Source organism: Gambusia affinis, linkage group LG03, assembly GCF_019740435.1.
Source record: "Gambusia affinis linkage group LG03, SWU_Gaff_1.0, whole genome shotgun sequence".
In the NCBI taxonomy this organism is placed as follows: Eukaryota; Metazoa; Chordata; class Actinopteri; order Cyprinodontiformes; family Poeciliidae; genus Gambusia; species Gambusia affinis.
Genome location: NC_057870.1, coordinates 26,952,672 through 26,975,574, shown reverse-complemented (window position 1 = coordinate 26,975,574; position 22,903 = coordinate 26,952,672). Strand labels below are relative to the sequence as shown.

The 22,903-nt window shown below is 39.1% G+C and overlaps 1 protein-coding gene across 1 annotated transcript in view; it reads right to left on the bottom strand.

Annotated features, from left to right (window-relative positions):
* Positions 1-22,903, bottom strand: part of antxr2a (ANTXR cell adhesion molecule 2a) — an 88,114-nt gene that overhangs the window by 35,979 nt on the left and 29,232 nt on the right. The window contains exons 11-16 of the mRNA XM_044111608.1: positions 14,779-14,857; positions 14,155-14,250; positions 7,679-7,729; positions 6,298-6,387; positions 3,717-3,887; positions 3,426-3,506 (exon numbers count right to left, since the gene is read on the bottom strand). Of these exons, the coding sequence (XP_043967543.1) occupies positions 3,426-3,506; positions 3,717-3,887; positions 6,298-6,387; positions 7,679-7,729; positions 14,155-14,250; positions 14,779-14,857 (568 nt within the window). The remainder of the gene's footprint in view (positions 1-3,425; positions 3,507-3,716; positions 3,888-6,297; positions 6,388-7,678; positions 7,730-14,154; positions 14,251-14,778; positions 14,858-22,903) is intronic.

Here is a 22,903-nt window from a genome sequence, read left to right as displayed (position 1 = left end):
TGTTTGTCTGGAAAGTCTGGCCAATTTGGGGATGTAGGAATGTGCAATGAAACCAAGGAAGTGAGTTCTGGTCTGCCTACAAACCTCGGTCTCGGTTCGGTTGAAGTGAATGCATATGTGAACGGCAAGCAGATCAGAGATCGTACCAGAAGCAGGAAGCGGACCACATCGCAAAGCATTCTGGGTAAATACTTCCAAAACAAACACAAGACTCTGGCGCTCACAGGAGAAATGGCTCATAGTCTTTTACCAAAAACAAAAGAGAAATCCTACAACCATCCGATGCTAATCCATTTTTGTTTGCATTTCTTGAAGAAGGAAGTTGAAGAGTTGTTTTTAATCATGCCACATTATTTTAATTATTTTGAAAATAATATAATCTGCTAAACATTAAATTTACAGTAAACAAGTTAGCAAGTTTGATATATTTCCGGCAGGAAGAGGATAACCTATTATTTATCTAATAATCTATGAATTATTTTTATATATAAAAATAATAAAAATTAGTTTTTTATGTTTGCATCATTCAAAGTTATTTTCTAATAGCAAATGGACTGAACTTATATAGTGCTTTTTCCAATCATTTTGACCACTTAAAGTGCTTTACACCAGAGTTACATTCATACAAGCCCACGCAAACACACCCGCACACACACACGCACACACACACACATTTATACACTGATACACAGATCAGTAGGCAACTTGGGGTTGAGTGCCTTGCCCAGGGGCACATCAACATGTGACAGGAGGAAGATGAACTCAAACCTACAACCTTCCGATCACAAGACAACTACTCTACCTACAGAGCCACAGTTGCCCCATATATGATGTAGGGGCTTAACTTGTGTATGCCTTGGGCCGGCCTTGCACTGCGTCGGTCCAGTTGGGTGAACAGTTTTCTCAAAGGTTTTGGTTCATTAGATGCAGTGCTGCGTGACAGCAGACTGCAGCAGATGAAAATGTAACAAATGTTGCAACTTTGGTCCCCAGTTGAAGCGAGTCTTCGAGACTATCAGGCGTGAAAACGCCCTGAGAGCGAATGGGGAAAACGAGGCCGGCCTCCTTCCTGCTCCCCGCCACCTTCCTCTACCTGCTGTCCCCAGCCGATCCCGGGAAAAACTCGGCGGCAGATGTTGCTGCGCTAAGCTGGCTCTGAAGTGCCTCCCCGGCTCCCTGCTCTCACCCACAACACAGTCAAACCGCATTAGATCTCTTTATTTGTGCCTGGGGCAAGTTCGGCTATGCAGCTGTGTCCACCCCCGCTCTACCTTTGGTGTCGGAAGCCCTCGGGCTCTAAATGTGAGACCATGGAAAAAGAAATATTTAAATAAATTTAAAAAAAAGAAAAACTCTTTTTCTGTCTCTCCTCTGCATCTGCTGACAGTCCAGTGGTTTGACTCCGGGCAGCGGGAGCGGCAAATGGAGGGAGGCTGGGTGAGGAGTGGGGGGAACCGTGTCCCTGTGCTGAACAGATGTCTGCGACAACCTGCTTACTTACACCTGTACGAGTCTTTGTAACCCGGTGGACGGACGCTGCTGAAAAATTCATGACCCTGGGGAGTTCCTGTCCGCCATCAAACACAGCATCCTGCCTCTTTCCCTCTCTCTATGGCATTGCTGCGCTCTGCCATCCACACTGAACATGCAGCAGGATGGAGTACTCTGACCAGTACCAACTGGCGGTAAGAGATCCAGGAGGGCGGAGACCAACAACAATACGACTGCTGTTCAAACTCCAGAGCGAAGAATTCAATACTTCTCCAAATAGTGGCCTTAATGGCAAGAAGGAGAACAGAGAAGATGAGAAGGGAGCAAATCGAAGCAGATAAAACGGCATTTTACTTTAATTTGTTTTAGCGAATGAAAATGTTCTGCATTTATCTTGTCTGTTTATGTAATCATCTGAGTGGCTGCAGAAAAAAATAATTAAAACTTCAACCATTACAAGGAGGTTGTATTTTCCTCATTTCCACATGTTAACTAACTGAACCCTGCCGTTGGGGAGAATTCACGAATAAACAAAGTAAATAAAAACTGTGTGGATGGATGAAAACAGCCCGCTGTTGCTCAGCCTCGGTGTCACTTCAAACAGAAAGCATCCTGCGACCCGATCTGTCTGACCGTCTCCAGAGCCTCTCGTTTACAGTCTTGATCACAGAACCGAAAGTGGAGTTTGTCTCAGTGATCAGAATAAAAATGGGACTCGACTGGCAGCTTTTCCCCTCTTAGCCAAACGTGATGCGAAACAAACATCTTTACAAATCTAAGCTATGCTACTTTGTTCTTTTGAGAGGAAAAATACTTTTCTAACATTGCTGCTGCGTTTTTCAATTGTTCTGTCAAAAACTTTAAAAATCTACACACTGAAACCCCCTGAGTCTCAGTTTGATTTCTCATGTAAAAGCAGAAATTTTGCTGGTTTTCGATGTGATTTATGAAATAGCAACTTGACGCCCTGAGTAACAACTGGCAGGCTGACAGCTTCCTCAAGTTTTCCTTTTTCTTCAGCCCTCGACCTGATCCCTCTGCAGAGTTACATCATTGTCTGAACCACACCCACATGGATCCAGTTCTCTGACCTCTGGCCACAGACGTGCAGATGTGTATTTCTGCTTTAGATTGCAGAATGAAAAGAATGCAATCTAAAGAAACTTAAAAACGTGAAACTGGCAGTGTTTTGCATTTCCGATTCGAAGCTGCAGCATTCGATTTTCTGTCCATAGCATTTCATTTTGGGATTATGTGTGCAGATTTACATCCACAGCAGATGGTGTGGTTTGTTGGACTATGAGCCGTATTAGAGTACAATACATATCAAAACATCTGGTTAGCTCTGACTCGGTGACGTTCTGCGTTTCAGATAATTTTTTCTCCTCTCACTGAGGTTGAGTGAAGTGAACGGTTTGACCATATTTGGTCGTCTCTGTCCTCCTTCCTTCTGTGAAGCTTTGCAGCTGCAGCTGCAGGTCACGTCACCGTGGAGAAGTATAAACAACACAATGCACAACAAGAAACAGAAGTTTCCACTACTGAGAGGTAGCATCCACTCACAGCAACAAAATGCAGCAATAAACTGACATGTCTTTAACTGTAAATGGGCTTAAACAAACGACTATGACAGATTCATCCATTTAAACCACTAATAAATAAAACAAAATAAAAAAGACCAAATTGCTAATAGATGCTTAAGGTTGTAATTTTTCTCCAAAAATATAATATTCTATGTTGATGCAAAATATCTCTCTGACTGACATCATCTCTACTGCTGTGAATTTGCAGTTTGTTACTTTGCTGTTTTGTCTGTTTGCCACCACAATATTTAATGCACAGCTAAAGTTTTCTATCTGTTGTTGCACCATGTCTGCAGATTTCCAACAGAAATATTTTTGAAAAGTCATGGAGCGTTTTCTTCTCTGTCCTACCTGGTCTGATGAGGTGGGACGCATTAGGGAGACCCGGTCATACTGCCGCCGCAACAAAGCCCACAATGCATCCAGGCGACCCTGAGGGCACACAGGTATGACATCAAGGAAAATAGCCAAACTGACAGAAATTTGAAGAAATATTTTTCTTATCTGTTTGAAAATGCTTGAATAATTAATCTCTTTTTTTTGCTTTTTCCTGTTTTTGAGTTTAGTTTTTCCTCTCCCCTCTTCATGTTTTCAGTGAGCGTCATGAGGAACCATAACATGTGATATCTATGGGGAACGTACCTTGATAGGAGTGTACCATTTGCTTTCAGCCTGCCTGTTGTTGGATGCCGGTTTAGGACTTGGACGTTTGATCATCGGCTCTTCCACATCTTCTGGTACGGACACTTTAGCATTTTTGGCCTTCTCCAGTCGGGCCCCCTCCTCAGTTGATCCCTTTTCTCCCCATTTCACCTAAGTAGGATAAAAACAGAAGATGAAAAAGTGCTACAGCAGCTATGAGGCAGGACCTGGTAAAAAAAAAAAATCATAATACTGCCCTTTTACCATTAGGACTTGATGTATTGTCTTAATTATTCCTCCTTTAACCAAATAATAACCCAAATAAAGTCACTTCTTTTTTTAATAATCCTGTCATGAACTCTAAGATATAACAGACTAACTGAAGTCTGGAGGGGCTGAAACTTGAATTTTGCAAAGGTGAACGTGTTTGGACTTGTGAATAAACTTCACTTTGAGAAGGATGATTTTGTAATTATCTGGAACAGGAGTGCTCAAGTCCAGTCCTCGAGAGCTACCCTCCTGCAACTTTTAGATGCATCCTTACTCCAACAGATCGGGATCAGCTCTGAACAGGCCTGGTAACGAGCCATTCATTTGATACAGGTGTGGTGGAGCAGAGAAGCATCTGAAATTTGCAGGATGGATAGATCTTGAGGACTGGACTTGAGCACCCTTGATCAGAGAATGCCCTACAAACTCTTCCCTGATTGATTGATATTGTGCTAACTCATACCCACTTAGTCCAGATTAAAATCAGTTTTGGTAAAAAAAAAAAAAGAAAGTCATCCTTGAAGGTGATCAGCCAATCAATGTATCTGATTAGCAGCACCTGGTGGCAACTTTCTCTCGTAAGTACCAATCTAGCAGCAAGAACTCAATTCAGTTGACACTATGTGTTGTCAGGTGTGTGTGTTTGCATATGAACATGAGTATGTGTGTTAGTCAAGCTGTCCTGCTTTTTAATTGAAATCATCACATCTGTTGCCAGGAGGAGGCAAAAAAAAAAAAGAAGAAAATCCACCGCCACATGAATGGGGAGAGGTGATTAATTAGCGACACATTTTCTAAGCTGTAGGTTAAGCCGTGACAATATAGAACAGCTTCTGAGAATCATCTCAGGGATACGTCCCAGGCCCAGGAAAAAAACGGTGCGCTGCAGTGAATAAAAGAAATGCTCACGTGTCAGAAACTGGAATGTTGCAATCATCCTGACACCTAACATTTCAAAGGGTGATAGAAGCGATAGATATAGATAGATATAATGATAGTTGCCAAATGTGGTGTAAATACTTCTTAGACATTCTTTTTTCAAAAACCTACGAAGGAAACTTGAAATTCAAGATGGCCATCATATCCGGTATAGAAGAGGATTCTGACATCAAACTGTATATTTTTAACCATATAGAGTGGGTGTACTGATGGACTCTGACCTAAACATTCAAAGTCACATAGACAAAGTTACAAAGTCGGCCTTCTATCACCTAATGAACATTTTCAGGCTTAAAGGACCAATGTCTCAGCAAGATCTAGAAGATGCGTTTATCTTTAGTCACATTAATTACTGCAACAGTATCTTTACAGATCTGCCTTACAAAAATCAACTAGACCCAGAACTCTGCTGCTAGCTTTCTGACTAAAACCAGGAAGATAGAGCACATCACCTCAGTGTTAAGGTTTTTCCACTGAGAGCATAGCTTTAAAATACTGTTGGTTTATAAATCATCGAACAGTTTAAATATCTGCTGTTGTTGTATCAACCCTCCAGAACTCTCAGGTCTTCTGGTTCTGTTCTGCATCCCCAGAACCAGAACCAAACATGGAGAAGCAGCATTCCGCTTCTATGCACCACAAATCTGAAACAAACTTCCAGAAAACTAAAAAAACAGCTGAAACACCGAGTTCTTTTGAATCTGAATTAAAACCCAGCTGTTTAGAGCTGCTTTTAATTGATAATGAAAGAAACACTGACAAACACATTTAATGTGAATTGTTGTTTTTAAAGATGGCACATGACAAAATGTAATGTCTGTTATTGGTTTTTCCAACTGTTGACTATATGATGATTATGCTATGTTCATGATGTAGGGAACTGTGAAAGGCCGTGTTACTGAAATGTGCTACACAAATAAAATTCAATGGTTGAAATATGGGACTCTGATGTTGCCTTATCTTGAGTTTATATGTTACAAAATGTATGCATAGGATGCACATTTGACATATAAACTTTGATTCTTCCTGAGGGATTTGGATATTAACAGGAGTCCAGGACGGAAGAAGTGTGGGTAGAAACTCAGCGAGGTGGTCGAGTCGAGCTGACAGGAGCACTCAATCTTCCAACTGAGCAGCGACTTGATCCAATCAGGACGAGATAGCGGGACCTGTCATGTCGGACGCATCAGCAGAGTGACGAGGACAGCAGCCGGGTCCGCTGCCCGCAACTACACCAACTTCCAACATCAACGTCAGCAGGACTACACCCGTCAGATGTGTGTCACCGCCGCATGCAGAGGATCTTTGTTCGACTTGATTTCCTTAGCTGCTCTATTTTAAAGCAAAACAAAACCCAGTTTCAGGGTCTGACCTCCATGCGTTTGATGCCTCCTGCTCCTCTTCCTCCATAGTATGAGGCGTCCACTGTTGGCCACTTCTTCTTTGGCAGCGGCTCGGGTTCCTGGAAAAAGGGCCGGAAAGTCACACGATGCTATAAATGACAACATTAATAAAACAGCTGCAACTGGACGACAGAAAGAAGGAAGCTGATGATTAATTATATTATTGTTTCATTTTCATCAGGAAGGAAGAAATGTTCTAGATGTTATGTTTGCCTCCATTTGGTCAGCATGTGTCCGGGACACGTGCTGACCAAATGTAAGCTTCAAAGTAACCTAATCTTCTATGGCAGTAGCATATTTTCACTTTGAAAAGTTTAAAGAAATCAATTGATATATTTTTTATATCATATTTATGCAGAAAGACCCCACAGGGATCGTTTTTCAGTGGTTTTTAGAAGCAAACAGATTTTTATTTCAAATGTCATGAGTTTTTGATGTCATTTACTTCTCAGGATTTGTGCTAGAGAGTCCGGGCCACAGCATCACAGGTCCTCCACCATACCTAACTATAATCATCAATATTTCCATCCCTCGTTTTAAAGCATTTATCCACTTTTTATTCGCATCTGACCAAAGCAGATGTCTGCAGGTAAAGTCTCAATACTTTATGTTTACATTTGTGATGGTGGGACAGAAAAGGCTTCTTCCTGCTGTGACTCCTGAACAACCAGCTGGTTTGAGAGAGCATCTAATGGTTTCCATGGACACTTTACTGAGGCTCTCATAGACTGACATTTGGAGGATTATTTTAATTCTTACAATCAATCGTCATAATTCCAGTTATTTCAATCATTAATGCAAATAAGGAAACATTTTCTAATAGCCGTTTCCTAACTAAAATAGTTAATGGAAAATATATTTTTAGTTTTGTTCATTTATTTGTTCATTCATTATATTTTAATTATTTATAATGCCTGTATCAAAATAGCTCAAAATATTCTGTTCATCTAATTTTTATTTATTTATATATTTGTTCATATTCATATTATTATTATATTTAATTTTTCAGCTTATCTTGATTGTTTTTACAATTCTTTATTACTATCACTATTGCTGTTAAAATGTATTTTACAATTTCTTTTTAATTTGTTCTATTTTTTAATACTTGCTGAAGAATATCTTACTGCAACACAAGACAAGATGGTTTTTAAATTAATATTCTTTTCATTCTAGTGATCCTTATAAACACATAATATTACTATTCATAATAATGATGATGCAAAAATGTATTTGAATTTTGAAAATAAATATGGCCAATCTTCAATTTAAAATTAATTAGTAATATGTGCAGAAATATGGGGTCTAATCTGTATTGGGGGCGGTTGTGTTGACCCCTTGTGACATACTCACAGGTGGAGGCGGACGAGAAGGTGGAGGAGGCGGCGGTGGGTCTTTGATGACCTGCATAAACAGAAAAAGAAAACAAAGCTGGTCAGCAGGAGGACACGCTCTCAAACCTCATCAGGACCCAGACGAGTCTGACGGGGCTGATTTGTGACAGGTGACACAGCCTAACAGAGACGTCCCTCAGCTCGTCTCATAACGGCGACACCGCTGCTGCCAGCCTCACGGGCGGCAGTAGCCGCCCCATCGCCCCCTGACTACTGATTACAAGGATCCTACTTGTAAAACCAACATCAGTGGCCCCCCGTGCAAAATAGAGAAATGCTGAAAACCAACTTGTTGACAGGGGAGTCTTTGGGGTGATCGCTGTAGCCCGTTTAGCTCCTAATTAATTGGATGGGGTTCAGTGCTCCGAAGCGATCCCCCCAATCATAAAATCCTAAGGAGTTAATTAGCTCCAATCAGATACAGAGGAGGCGGCTTGGGCTGCGCTCCAATTCCCGTCTGTTGGGAAGATAAGTGGCGGCAGAAAAGAAAAAAAAAACATTCACACAGATCCCAATGACATTGGTTACTGACAGCAGAGTGACCAGCCCGGAGGCGGTCTCCGTGACAACGTGGAAAGACACCTGAGAAGCAGGTTGTCCACAATGTGATACCACTCAGGGACAAGATGCCTGGACTGGGTTTTTCAGATGTGCATCGGCAAGCAAAGAGGAGCCTGACGGTGACATTTGTCAGGCGTCACTCAGGTGTCCACCTGAGACAACGCTCAGTCAGCGGTAACACAGCTGTGAAAAGACACACAGACGCTTATTATTTGGTGTTTTAAGATTTCAAGAGTTAAAGCTCAGAGTCTGACAGATGTAACAATGTAAAACTTTGATAAGCATCTTTAAAGGTTGATCTATGATGCTTCTTTAAAACAAATTAGGATTGTTTAATGGGCAATACAAAATATGTGCATCACAATTTTCTTTTAGCACAAAATCATTCTCAGAAAATGAGATCTGAGTCTGGTCAGTTCTGTCTATTTTGAGTTTATTTCAGAATGAGATGTTTCAGGGCATCTGTCACTTTAAATTTAAACGAGCTGCTGCTGGCCACGCCCCCCAACTCAACTTTACACTCACACATGAAAATGGCTGCAAATAGATATACAATTCTATAACCGTACATCTTTCAAAAGCAGAAATAGAGCCTCCTGCACAACCAAGTATTTTCAAGCAAGTAATTCCTGTATACTAGGTCAGAAATAAAACACTTGTTTTTTTTCCACCAGCTATTAGACAGTGCAAACAACAGTCAAACCACCTGGAGTTCCTGTTAATGAAGCAGTGCCCTTTGTTTTTGAAACAACTCATTTTCCAGACACCAATAAACATTAATTTATTGTCAAATGCAGTGCATAGTTATAAAGTGGAAGGAAAACTAATTCATGATCTTCAATGCTTTTGTGAGGAATAATCTGAAAAGTGTGGGATGTTTTAAATCATCTACATTTTAGCTAATTTGGAAAGTTGGAGGTTTCGACCTCAGGATCTAATATGGCTGCCGCATGTATAAAACAAAGAGAGAAGCTGCAGAAATTTATTTTACACATGAATTATGTTTTAACCGAACAAACAAGCAGCGATCAAGCTGCTGGTTAACCACAAGATGTTTCTACAGTGTTTAAATACACAACATGCTAAGCAAATGCGTTGCTATCAGATCTTATTGATGGAATGTAATTCTCGAGTCCCTGTCACTCTTCCCATGCAACCAGAACCAGAACAGCATTCAGCCTCCGAAAGCAGACATGGAGGAAGATCATAGCAACAGGAAAAAAAGAAAATAAGGAGCTTGAACTTTACACATGCACAGCTCTAATTAGAAGTTATAAAACATGGCCTTTTAAGAGCAAACAAAGATTGGTGTAGCTTGTTTGGATTGCTGTCATTAAAATGAAGTATTTGCTAAAGGCTCATTTGCAGGTAGACCAGTAAGTGAAGGTTGTTTCTGGTCCAGTTTTCCACTCAGACACTTCTGGGATGAAATTCTCCTTCCTGTGGACTTTAGCACCGAACACAATAAATACTGAGAGAATATCTCGGCTTGAGGTGAGGAGAGAGCACCGTCTGGCTCATTAGTCATCACAGACAGATACTAAAGTCAGAGCTGCTTTTGCATTTGCTAAAGTGGTTTTGGAGGGGAAAAAAGGAGCAATGTAATTATGGCCTATCATAGATCCAAACAGCTGTTTCCTTCCCGGTTAAGCTCAGGGATACTGTCAAACTGGCTGCAGTGTTGTTATTAGAATAATGAAAAACAATCAATTAGGGTTAATTAATTTCTCTTTGACACACAACTGGCTGCACACAAATCCTGCAGAGGTCTATGGATGACCTCTCCATACGCTGATTAACAGCATTCCAGCCACACCTTACGTTGACGGGATTATCTTTTTTTATTAAGTAATTATGCAGCAGATTTCCCGCACATGTTGTGGGCTAAATAAAGCATTACACAAACGCCGGAGCTCGACGGCTCTTTTTTTCCCAGCAACCTGATGGACAGATGTGAGCTCTCTGCAGCACGGTGCCGTAATTAAAAACTAAACCGCGAGATGCTTCGCCATCTGACACCGGCCCCAGCGGCTCGCCACCGCAGCCAGCGCGCCACGGGGAATCAGACCAATGAGAAGCACTCAGGGCACCGTCCATATATGGCTGTCTCTGCGAACGTCCGACTGGGATTGGAAATCTGCTCGCTCCCAGAACCCGAGCTCAAACGGTGGTGTGTCAAGCTGTTTCAGGAGGTTTGTTGTGACGGATCAGTGGCAGGTATCATATTTGAAAGTTTAAAAGCGATTTAGGCTAACATGGCTTTCGGAAATAAAGGAAATCAAGTTCTGCACTGCCGTGGTGACAGGAATAGCAGCTTATTGTTGAAATGTTTTCAAAATCATGCACATAACTTTCCTATAAGTATGCATATAAAACTTGCTTTTCTCCAGGTTTTCATATTCAGGACGGTTTTAAAGGAGTCATTTAAGTTTCAAAAGTTAATTAAAAATTTTAACTACTTTTAAAAAGCCTGGGCAGTCATAAGGACACCGGTGTGTTAATGGAGCCACTGACTAACATGCAAGTGTTTTGAGGGTGAAAGTTAACCAGTCAAAGTAAAATTTGAAACTAATTTGACTTTCGTCACTCATCTTTTGACTCTGCATTGTTGACTGCAGAATAAGACGGTACGACACACATGCATGACCCAATTAACGCTCAACAGGAGAGAAGCTTTTACGTCAAAACAGGTAATGAGTAATTTTAACACATTAAACGATTTAGACTAATAGTTTTTTGTGCAAAAAACACAAAATCTTACCAAGAATGTTTGATTTAGTTCACATATGTTAGTACACGTTTTTCATACTTGAAATAAGAAAAAACTAACTTTCAAGTAACTTTTCAGCAAGATATCAGAGCTTAAGTAAATAATTCCTTAAGATTGTTGAAAAATAAGTAGTTGTAAGTGAAATCATCTGCCAGTGAAATTTATATTTTTTCACTTTTAACAACTTAATTTTTCTTGCTGAAATTTTACTTCTAAATTCTTTTTGTCTTATTTCAAGCCTACTAAGATATTTGCACTACAAAAACAAACAGAAATTCTTGGTAAGACTTTGTGTTATTGTAGAGCAACATTTATCATTGACAGCCCTAATAAAATAACAAAGTAATTAGAAGTCACCAACATATTAGGCACCAAATGAGTTGAAAATGTTTCCAAAAGTGTGTCCAATTTTGCAGTGATTCATTTGTAATTCAGATAAATTCCCTTGCCTTTGAAAACTCTGTCTCCAAACCTTTGATTTAAACAAAAGGCAACGCCAGGCAGGGCTTAATTTCCAAACAAATGATAAACAAAGAAACTACCACTCCACAGCTTGTCTGACCTCTCGTCTGGCAACGGGCCATGAGGGTAGAGGCAGAGGAAGAGAGGGATTGTGGGAGGGAAGTTTGTGTGTGCGCGCGTGGCCTCATCGCCTCATCTCGACTGCCGAAGCCTGGCAGACTGGGGGTTTAAATATTAACAAGCCACACATGGCCCTCCTCTTCTGCTGGGTCCCTCGATGGAAGGCAACAGCAGCTCCCTCCACCAAGACAAACACGTCTGTGGCCAGACATGCTGCAGGGGGTTTACATTTTAATGCCTTTGTTGGTTTTCCAAAATATGCTTCCATCTCATCCTGGATGGGATCCCTTCAGGTCCACAAAGCCAGGTGACGTCTATCATTTCAGGGGTGAGTGAGGTGAGTGACGCGGGGCAGGCGAGTGTGGTGGGGGAAAATTTGCCTTCATCAGATCTCAGTAGAAAAAAGGCTGAGAGAAAGAGGTGGTGCACGCCATCTGTAGCCCCTCTCTCATCGCCCCAAACGATAATCTGTTGTGGATTTCTGTAATTGGTTAAGTGGGTGAGAATTGTTTTATAAATGGGGTATAGGCAGGGTGAGGGATTTTTAAAGCTGTAGTTTTTAATGAATACTCAGGACTAAACCAACAATATGTGCCTGTGGGGCCGAAACATCTGGCATCCTGTAGGTTTATTGCAAAACGTTTTTAAGCTCTATTTAGAGAAAGTCATCCATTTCTCTTTAACACACAGTGTTACATTCACAGTTATATCCAGACTGATTTACCCTTTACTTCTGCATGCCTAACTCTAAAGAAAATAAAATGGCAAAATGGGAAGTAGCTAATGATCAATTCGCAAAGTTCCCACATATGAACAGTAACTGTGTTTTCAGCAGCTTTCACTCTGGTTATAAAGCTCTTAATGCACACAATGCTCTTAGTAGTAATATATTCTTACTGTGAATCTAACAGACCTCTTTTGCTGCTGGATGGTTGCTGTTTTCTGGCCTGATCTGCTGATTCCGATTTTGTCCGATACCAATTTTTGTCATAAGGTCAGAATAATCCAATTTTCCTTTATTGAAAAACACTGAAGAATACCTGCGAAACTACAGAAATTTCCTAGTCTGTCAGGCAGAGCAAAAGTGGACAGTAGTTGACTTTCAGACTTTTGCAGAGGTAGATAATATTGGCCTTAGGTGAAGCCAATCAACCAAACTTAACAAAATCGGCAGAGAACAATTGATGCACCTCTAATTATCACCTAATGTATATATGTAGGGTTTTGTGTTTTAAACAAAATCTTTTTGACAGTTTAATCTCTTTTCTTGCTTAGTTTCATTGTGGTATACCTCAGGGGTGTGTTCTTGGCCTTCCAAAAGTTTCCATTTATATTTCTTCTCTTGGCCAATTTAATTAGAATAATGATGCTGATCATTTCTACACCAAATCACACATCAGGATTCTATAAGAGTCACTAAATTTACATCCTAGAGGCTTTCTTTCAGAAAATTAATCCTGTGTCAGCCAAATATTTGTTAAATCAGTGAATAAAAATAAAATCTCATATTTTGGTCTGGTCTTGCCGGAACGTCTCAGATATGAAATATTTAGAAAACTGTAAAGTCAGGCTCAAAACACTGAACAACTATATTTACATGACGTTCGTCAGTAGAGTGGAACATCAGAAATAAAGTAAATGTACTTTCCCTTTTGGTGTGTAAGACACTGATACTTTGGTAAGAAAATTGTATAGAAATATGTTTAAAGATAATTTTCAGAGCCACGTTAAACAATAATAACTAAAGAACGAAGAGTAGAAGGCAGGAAATGAGAAATAGCAGCTGAAATTCAACGAGCTGATTGACAAGATCAGGAAGCACAGTTTAAACTAGAGCAGGAACAGATTTAATGGGATTAAACCATAAAAAATCTTGGGTATTATTATTAATCACGTCTGTCCCTGGGAAAACCCAGTGTTGGAGTTGAATAAACAGAGTTTTCAGCAACTGTCACTCAGATCTTTTTTTCACTAATCCATGCCTTGGAGTATTTTTCTGTCTGTTTTTCTGTCAGAACCTGATGTCTAAGCAGCCACCACCAGCTGATCTACAGGATGTGGTTTCTTCACTTCCTGCTGAGAGGAAGTATCATGCACTGTAGAGCACAAGGAACAAGGGTGAGAAAATATTTAGCAATATTTTGTTTCAGAATATGACAAATAAGTATACCGAGGATGCTCAGAGCCAAACAGTTCAACCTACTCTCTCTGCCTGGATGATTTTGGTTTCTTTATTTGTTTATTTGTTGTATAAAAGTCCTGATTTAAGTAAATATGTGCATTCTTAGAATAGGGTGCAACTGTGCAAACAGGAAGTTTGCAGACGTTAGAAAAAAAAAGAAAACGAGCATACACTAGTGTTCTCACTTTTGTCATATTAAATATTAGAGTAACTGGCAATGATTTACTTTTAAGGTAATACAAACTAACTATTTTTCGTTGGTTTATTTCAGCAGAAGTTGCTGTAATTCTGGGTCCACGAAGGAGCCACAGGGGTTAACCAAAGAGATGAGAAGGTTTACCACAGTGCAGCAGAGAGGCCAGAACCACCACAAGAAGGCCAAAGCCAGGAGCGCCAGCAACACCAGGATCACAATCAGAACCACATAACCGCTTGACTGCAAGAGAAAATCATGAGATTATTTATCAAGAAGCAGAACTTAAACACAGCATTCCTGTAGTGAGTTTGTGCCAGGTGAATCTAAAACTACATCCCTTGATGAATTTTGGGTAAAACATATTTATATTTTGCATCTTAAATACAAAGTGTATTTAAATTTTGTACAGCTTTGGCTTAATTACTGTTCGGAATATGTTTTTTTTGTCAGCAAATGGCATTTTTTGATTAATCAATCACTAAGTTAGTTGACAACTATTTCAATATTCAATTAATCACAATTGATTTGACAAAAAATTTCAGTCATGAATAAATGTTTTAAAAAGATAATATTGCTTTATTTCTATGCTATTATAAAAACATATAATAGAATATTGTTGCATTCTTAGTAATCAATACCATTTAAACGTCAAGCATTTATTGAAGCTAGAATCAATGTTTATATAATATTTGTTTGTTGGAAGAAATATAATAAAACCACATTATTCAAACTGGCTGGATTAAAAGCAGACAAGTAATTCAGACTCACACATGTAGATGCAGTGATGGTGTAGGCACTAGAGATGAATGATTTGCCATTGTTGAGGCTGATAAGAACATCCATAGTCCTGCAAAACAAAAACAAAAATTAGTTAATCTGTCAAACAAATTCAAATAAATAATATAAATTGATTTAATCTAGGTTGGAGAGATAGATTTTCTGTGCTTCTCACACACAAATCTTTATTTTATAATTATTTGTTTATCTTTAAAACATCAACAATGTAAGGCAGACATATAAAGTATGCAAAATGTGCCATACATCTTAATAATGTTCAGTGTTGTGAAAAAGTATGAAACATCTTGCCGCCACAGTTTACAGTTCATATATTGTCGTCACAACAAAAAAGTTGTTAAATTTTACAGTGCACATATTTTGAAAACCCGGACAAAGAAAAGAACAGCAGCAAAACCAAACGAAGGGACGGGAATGGAGGAGATCTTCTCATCATCCCAGGCGTCAGCGTGTTTGGATGAACCAACTTGACTTGCAGTAACAAGGCCTGCGAACACCTATGACTTATTTAGAGGCAGAAACGCAGAGGCCAAAATGGGCGCAATTAAAACCCTAATGATGAACGGCACCGCAATTTCCATATGTCTGTTACGCCCGATCCAATTACGGCAGGTTTAATGAGAACTCGGGATGTGGAGCGAGTCAAACGCTTGAAAAACTCCCCCCGCCTCCCCACCCTAAGTCATAAAACAGGAGAGAGGAGAGACAGAAGCCTGCAGAGTGGGAACTGTGTGTGAGAGGCCAGCTGTGAGCGCGCAACACTGTACAGGGGAGGCCTGCATTAAAAAAGAGCTGCTGTGGAATAATAACCAGAGCGCTGTGTTTGCTGTGGATTCAGCCTGAGGCAGTGCCTTGGGCCACCAATTCTCCTGTGGTTCAGAACAGATGAGCAACCAGACCGTGTGTCCATTACTATGCAGAGTATTCTAAATATTCTGAAGTGACTTCTTTGCACCTTACCTTGTTTGCAACACTAAATATTTAAGATGCAGGTCAAAGAACTTTGCTACAGGATGCACTTTGACAAGTCATCCAACTTGTTGATTCTTCCCTACACTTTTCACCTACATATCAATTAGGAATTCACATATTTCTGCCTTTTTATTACATCTCAAACATTTAGGTTTTCGTAATTTTTTTACACCAACAGATCTTAAAAAGGAAGGCTATGCATGAATAGAAAAGCAGGTAACTGTGATATTGTTATTGCAGTCAACAGGGCCGGTTCTAGAAGGATGTGAAAAAAGACAGTTTGGTGCCTTATCCTAGAGATGCAAATCTTTCGGGGTACAGCGGTTGCATCTGACAAAAGGAAAAAGTGTAAACATTTAAAACATTTCCATAAGGTTCAAATTTAAACAAAAATAGGTTTGTGCATAAAATTCTGTAACTTAAGTAATCAGTTTTGTGGTAACTTTATTCCCTGGCTTTTCTAAAATGAAAGAAATATCAAAGAATTATTCAAAATATAATTTTGCAAAAAATAAAGCAGATTAAAATTGATTCTTGAGCATTCTGAATTGATCCAGAACTGCCAAAACTAGGAATTGCCATTCTCTATAAAACCTTTTCCTTCATATCTCCCTCTCCAAAAAAGAAGAAAAATAATAAAAATTGATGTAGTCCTACATATTAGTGGCTATGATTTAATGCATGGTTGGTCTAAAACATCCTGCAGTACCTCCATGTTATTCCCAAAAAGATGTACAGTAACTTTGTAATTTTTTAAACTGTACTGATTTAATTGTTTCTATCATGTAAATTCAGAAAATCCAGGAGTATTAAAACACCACATCTGTTATGGTGAGTTTTATATTGTGCACATGTTTGAAAAGCGTGGATTCATAAAATATAATATTATGTGAGCTACTAGCCATGTAAGACCTTCCTAATGTTTGGCCCAGGAAATCATGATATTCACTGTGATTAACTTGTGTTTTCCTCACTCTTCACATTTTCCATCATTTCAGTGTTTCCACTGCTCTCCATGTGCTTCAACATGTCACTAAATCCCATATTACATGCAGGCTGTTAGGACTGTGGAAGAAAATCCAGCTGCTTAAATATATATTTGGGCCTGCAAAGTGTGAATGCATGGCACCGAAACTTTAACATTCAAATATTGCAGGATTTTTCTGTCTTTGAGGTTTCCTCGGTTTTTGCCTCAGTTACACTTCATCACAAGAACAAAAATGTATTTAAATCCAACTTGCCCGTTCAAAGTAAATACATTTTACCTGAAGAAAATGTAGATTCAAGACATCGATTACATAGAACACCTGTCTGACAACACAAAACAGCTAATAAGGACTCAAACGCTACACCTGTACCCTGGAGGGGTAAAAAAAAAAAATCTATAAAATACGGTAAACAACACCAATACTGATATCTCACATCAATATTAGTCCAGAATTTTCATGTATACAATATTATGGTTTTTTGCCATAACTAATAACAAATACTTAATTACAAATAAGTATAAACTAACATGTAATAGTCAAGTACAGGGGTGCAAAATGACTTGTCAATAGGAACAAAATACATGTAGGAAGGGACAAAATGGGAGTAAGAACTGGCAGTCAGAGCTCCACTTCAGAATGTTTTTTTTAGCTTATATACTGAAAACTCATAAATTCATTTATTTTGTAATTTTTTTTTTTTTAGAATTTCACATTGAAAAGCTCTAGGAATGTTTTTTTTTTATTTCCATCCTTTATCCAGACCTGGCAAGCACAAAAAGACAAACTCAATTTACTTTAAAATGAGACAAATCATTTTAAAACAGGTTGAGTGCATCTTTATAATAAACATTCAGAAAGTCGCTGCTGCTTTGACGAGGCGTTCGGGGTCTTTGCATGTTAACTAAGTGCTGAACGTGAGGCAAGAGGTGAGGGGGAGGAGGGCGTGGGGGTGAGGCTAAATTAGCTGACACTCTCAGTCCGGAATAATGGTGGGCAGGTTGTTAATCAAGCTGGAGGTGCAACCCCGCAGTGTGAAGGAAGAAAGCTCCCAAGCGAGTTACACTGATGAGCCCAGCCCCCTTCATCCTGACAACACCGGACACCCTGAACGCACCACAACTCAACCATAGAGAGCAGGACCTTCTCTGCTTCCCCCCATACACACACACACACACACACACACACACACACACACACACACACACACACCCACGCACACGCACACACACACACACACACACGTACGCGCCCACACACCAAGCGCTCACTTCCTGCACAGCAGTCAGAACCCAGGCACAAGTCATGCAATCATTTTTACCTTAGTTATAGCACTGAATTTGATGAACATAAATTACAATTATGTTTTTCACATACATTTTACATCAGAAAAACATGCAGCACTTCCATCTGGTGAAACACATTTCAATTTGCAATTCCTCACATTTACACCTGCAGCTCACACTAGCTAGAACATCCTCAAAAAAATTATTAATTACTGTCAATCAATTGAAAAAGTAATAAAAAGTAATACTTTGGAAAGACATATTTAGGTGTTAACTGCTGCAAACGATGAACAGTCAGTGAAGGAAAATCAGAAAATTACATCAGACCAATGAAAGAGGATTGGAAATGCAGAAATTTTGAAGCAAAGCCTGCTGGTTGACAGATGTCCTGCACACAGACACCGGAAGCCTCTACAAGGATCCTGCTTTGCATAAAGTCTGTATTAAAGAAGCTAACTGGTCACAGAGTTCAAGAAGTGAAGCAACAAGGATGAGCACAGCTCTGAGAGGATTGGGAAAAATGACCAAAATACCTCGCCTCAATGGAGAAAAATGCTGGAAAGGTAATGATCATTCCAAATAAAATTAAATGTAGCATTTTTACTTATGGAATTAAGGTCCCAGAATCCAGAGGAAGAGTGGAAAGACTTAAAATCCATCTCTGATCAAGGTCCAGCATGAACTTTCCAGTAATGATTTAAGGCGTCATGTCCTCTCTGGGTTTTGGTCTACTGAGTTTTATTGAATTCAAAGTCAACAAGGTCTATCAGAAAAATAAGAGAACTTTATGCTTTCTTCTGCAATTAGGACTTGGTACATGATCTGAATTGAACCAGAACCTGGATCAGTGATGATGGTGGTACTGGCCTGACCTGAACCCCATAGAGAACCTAAAGAGGAAAATTAAAGAGTGTTTTCACACCTGATAGTCTTGTAAACTTGATTAAATTTGTTACATTTTCAACTGGTGTGGTTTGTGTTCATGCTACTCTGTGTCAAAACCACCAAACCCTCTAAGCAACCTGTTCCTCTCCTCACTTGTGGTGGTGCTGCTTCTTCATAAAATGTAATCAAAAAAGGAGTGGCGTCAGATTTGAGCGGTCAAAGAATTTATTTTTTGTCTTATGTAAAAGATCATGACCCATTTCTCGAGCTAGCAGTAGACTGGCGTGTTTGTTTTGGTTGTATTTATCCAGAAAGCCCTAAGAAAATATCTGCTTCTTGCTGTAATCCATTATCATCAATATTACAATAACACCAAACACTTGAAAAACACCAATCTCTGTGTAATTCATTTAATTTCTGAACAAATAGTATTTTTTCAAATGAATTCCTAAAACACTTAGCTGATATTCTAACTTCTAGAATATAATTGAACCTTCACATACCAACAAGACCTCACAAAAAATTTACGTTTAGCTTAGTGGGTTCTAAATTAAAAGCTAGATGAATAATTGAAAAAGAAAAAAAAGAGCTGGCTGTCATTTAACTTTCCTGCAGTGAAAGCCAGTGAGTGACACAGAGGAGGGAGCTGCAGCTGCTTGGTGGGCCGATCATAATGTCTGAATAAAAGGCAGATCCTTGTTACGGGACTCACAAATCAGTTAACATTTAGATACAAAGAGACACTTGTGCTCTTCGTTGTACATATCTGGACCCCAGTGGAGGAAAAGTTTGTCCCAGGGCTCACTCTGATCTGTCAGAAAGTGGGTCCAGCGTGACGCTAAGCTTTGATGATGCCACACAGCTGCAGCAGCTCGACGACCGAGACGCTAATGGCTCTCAAACTTCTTTTAAACATGTGAAAACTGTGGAGGTTGAATAATTTACGGCGTGGCATATGCAAGGCCTGTCATTTGGCATCCAGCAGCCATCACTCTGGACACATCTGCACGGCAGAAGTTTTTGATGGCGGGGAGGAAACCGTCCCATGAAGCCTGGGAACCAGATGAGACACCGTCTCACTGAGACAGACATCCACCATTTGGACGGAGTGATGAGCAGTCGAGTGAAAAACTCAATCCAAACTGATCCTGGTGTGACAGACGCTGGAGAAATCTGGCTGTTGTTACTCAGCAGAGGTAGATTTCCGTAAAACACTGATCAAACGGTTATTGGTTTTAATCAATAAAAGCAGAATCTTAAAACTTGCTTCAACAATAGAAAGAAAAACAAATGCCGTCTTCAGGAACTCTGCCTATAAACTGCTGTGCCAGTTGTTCTTTAAAAAGTGGGAATTAGGAGAAACTAAAGGATGCTCTGGTCAGGATTTTACGCTGCCATTCACCAATATTGATCACATGGATTGGCTGTTAACTTTTCTATTTAATTATAATTTCTACTGGCTAAGTTATCTGGCAGAAAGCAACCATAAAATCTCCCTAATTAACACAAAAACATACAAAAAGACATGCAGGCACACTGCAGCAACTGTTTAGTCAAAATAACAATTGAGAAATCTGCCATCAGTCAGTCTAAATTATATTAAGTAATTTGTTATAGGGCAGTTTATATTATATTTATATAATATCAAGCAGAAAATAAAATATTTCAAGTCAAAAGCAGATTGCATTCAAATAAACTTTCACAAGTTACTAAATCAAAGCTGCCCAAGATCATGGCTAACTGTTTTCCGTAATGTCAAAGCCAATACTGTTAAGACCCGCCTCCTTTCTCTGATTGGCTGTTAGTGACAGCCAATCAGGAACTGTGCATTTGTGCAGATGGCATTAGGACCTCCAGGAAAAGACAGAAGAGCTGAACTTTTTCACATTTTATCTGTCACAACTTACTGAAAGTTTTAATAAATACATATAAAAAAAACAAAACAAACATTTCTGATCTGGTTTCTTGTGCAAATATCTTTGTACAGTTGAAATAAGACAAAACTAACTTCCAAATAACTTTTTAGGAAGATATAGGAGATGATTTAAGTCAACAATTTCTTAGTATTGATAAAAAATAAGTGAAAGAAACAGCCAGTGGGACTAGTACTTTTTCATCAATATTAAGAAATTATTGCCTTAAAACAAGTCTCTATATCTGGCTTTAAGTTACTTTTCAGTTAGTTTAGTCTGATTTTACATATACAAAGATATTTGCACTAGAAACTAGACAAAAATACTTGATAAGATTTTGTGTTTTTGATTTGTTGTAGGTATAATCTGCCAGTAGAGCTAGGATTTTTTTTAATCAATATTAAGAAATTATTGACTTAAAAAACTATATTTTATTCAAAAGTTACTTTTTTTTTTTTTTGATCAAGGTCTTTTTATTATTTTTTTTACATACACCACACACACACATACACATAAAAAAACAAAACAAAACAAACAAACAAAAAAAAAAAAAACTGACGAAATATACAACAAAAATCCCTCCCAACCCTCCCCTCCTATACCGGATCTACTACCCCAACAAGAATACACCTTTTATTCATACATCAGCCGATACAGAGCACAGGTTTGCACACACAGAACCAATATTTGACCTTTACACAAAGTTATCTGCCGAAATATTCCCGACATAAGATATAAATGGCTGCCAAATGTCAAAGAATTTGTTTACAGATCCCCTAACAGTATATCTGATCTTCTCTAAATGAATGTAAGACATAACTTCTCTTAACCAATGTCCATAACTTGGAGGATGTGGATCCTTCCATCGAAGAAGAATGAGTCTTCTAGCCAGTAGAGAGCAGAAAGCTAACACAGTCCTCTGATGTTTGCTGAAGGAAGTCTCTGCTGGAGCCACCCCAAAGATAGAGATGAGTGGTGATGGACAGACAGTTTGTCCAAATATTCCTGAAAAAGTGTCGAAAATGCCTTGCCAATATCTGTATAACTTTGGACAAGACCAGAATGTATGTAGAAGTGTGGCTGGAGATTGTTTACAACGATCACACGTCGGATCCAAGTCCCTTTTGAGTTTGCACAATCTGTCCTTAGACCAGTGTAAACGATGTACTACCTTGAATTGAACTATAACATGTTTCAGACATATTGAGGACGAATAGATATTTTGAATAATTTTTTGCCAAACTGTATCTGATAAGGACTCCTCCAAGTCCATCTCCCACTTGACCCTCAAGGAATCTAAATTGGTATCATTAAATGAACTGAGCAGGGAATAGACTCTACTCATAGAGCGTTTTGTTACAGACTTGCACATCAAAACCTCATCAATAAGAGAAGTTGGTGGATGTAAAGGAAAACATCCAGAGTTTGACATTACAAAATGTCTCAATTGTAAATACCTGAAAAACTGTGACTTGTGAATGTCAAATTTCTGTGTGAGCTGTTCGAATGAGGCAAACTTATTGTCTATATAAAGATCATTTAGAGAAGTTATTCCCTTTAAACTCCAGGCATAAAAAACAGAATCCATTAGTGAAGGAGCAAACATGTGATTATTTGATACTGGAGCAGATATTAATAATTCCGTACTTTTAAACATCCTCCTGCACTGATTCCAGATTTTTATTGTGTGAGTTATAACCGGATTAGAAGTATAAGTTGAGATTGGTTGATTAAACGGTAACCGGGAGCAGAGTAAAGCAGAGAGAGAGCTAGCCGTAACCGAATTCCTCTCTAAAGTCACCCAAGTGGGAGCAGGATTGTCCTCTCTCAACCAGTACAGTAAGGCTCTAATATTAGCCGCCCAGTAATAATATAGGAAATTGGGGAGTGACAAGCCACCAAGACCATGGGGTAGCTGTAGCATCTTACAGCCTATCCGCGGGTGCTTCTTATTCCAAATAAATGACGACAACTCACTATTTAAATTTGTAAAGAAAGTCTTGGTGAGAAACACTGGCACGCTCTGAAATAGATAAAGTAATTTAGGCAGTATTGC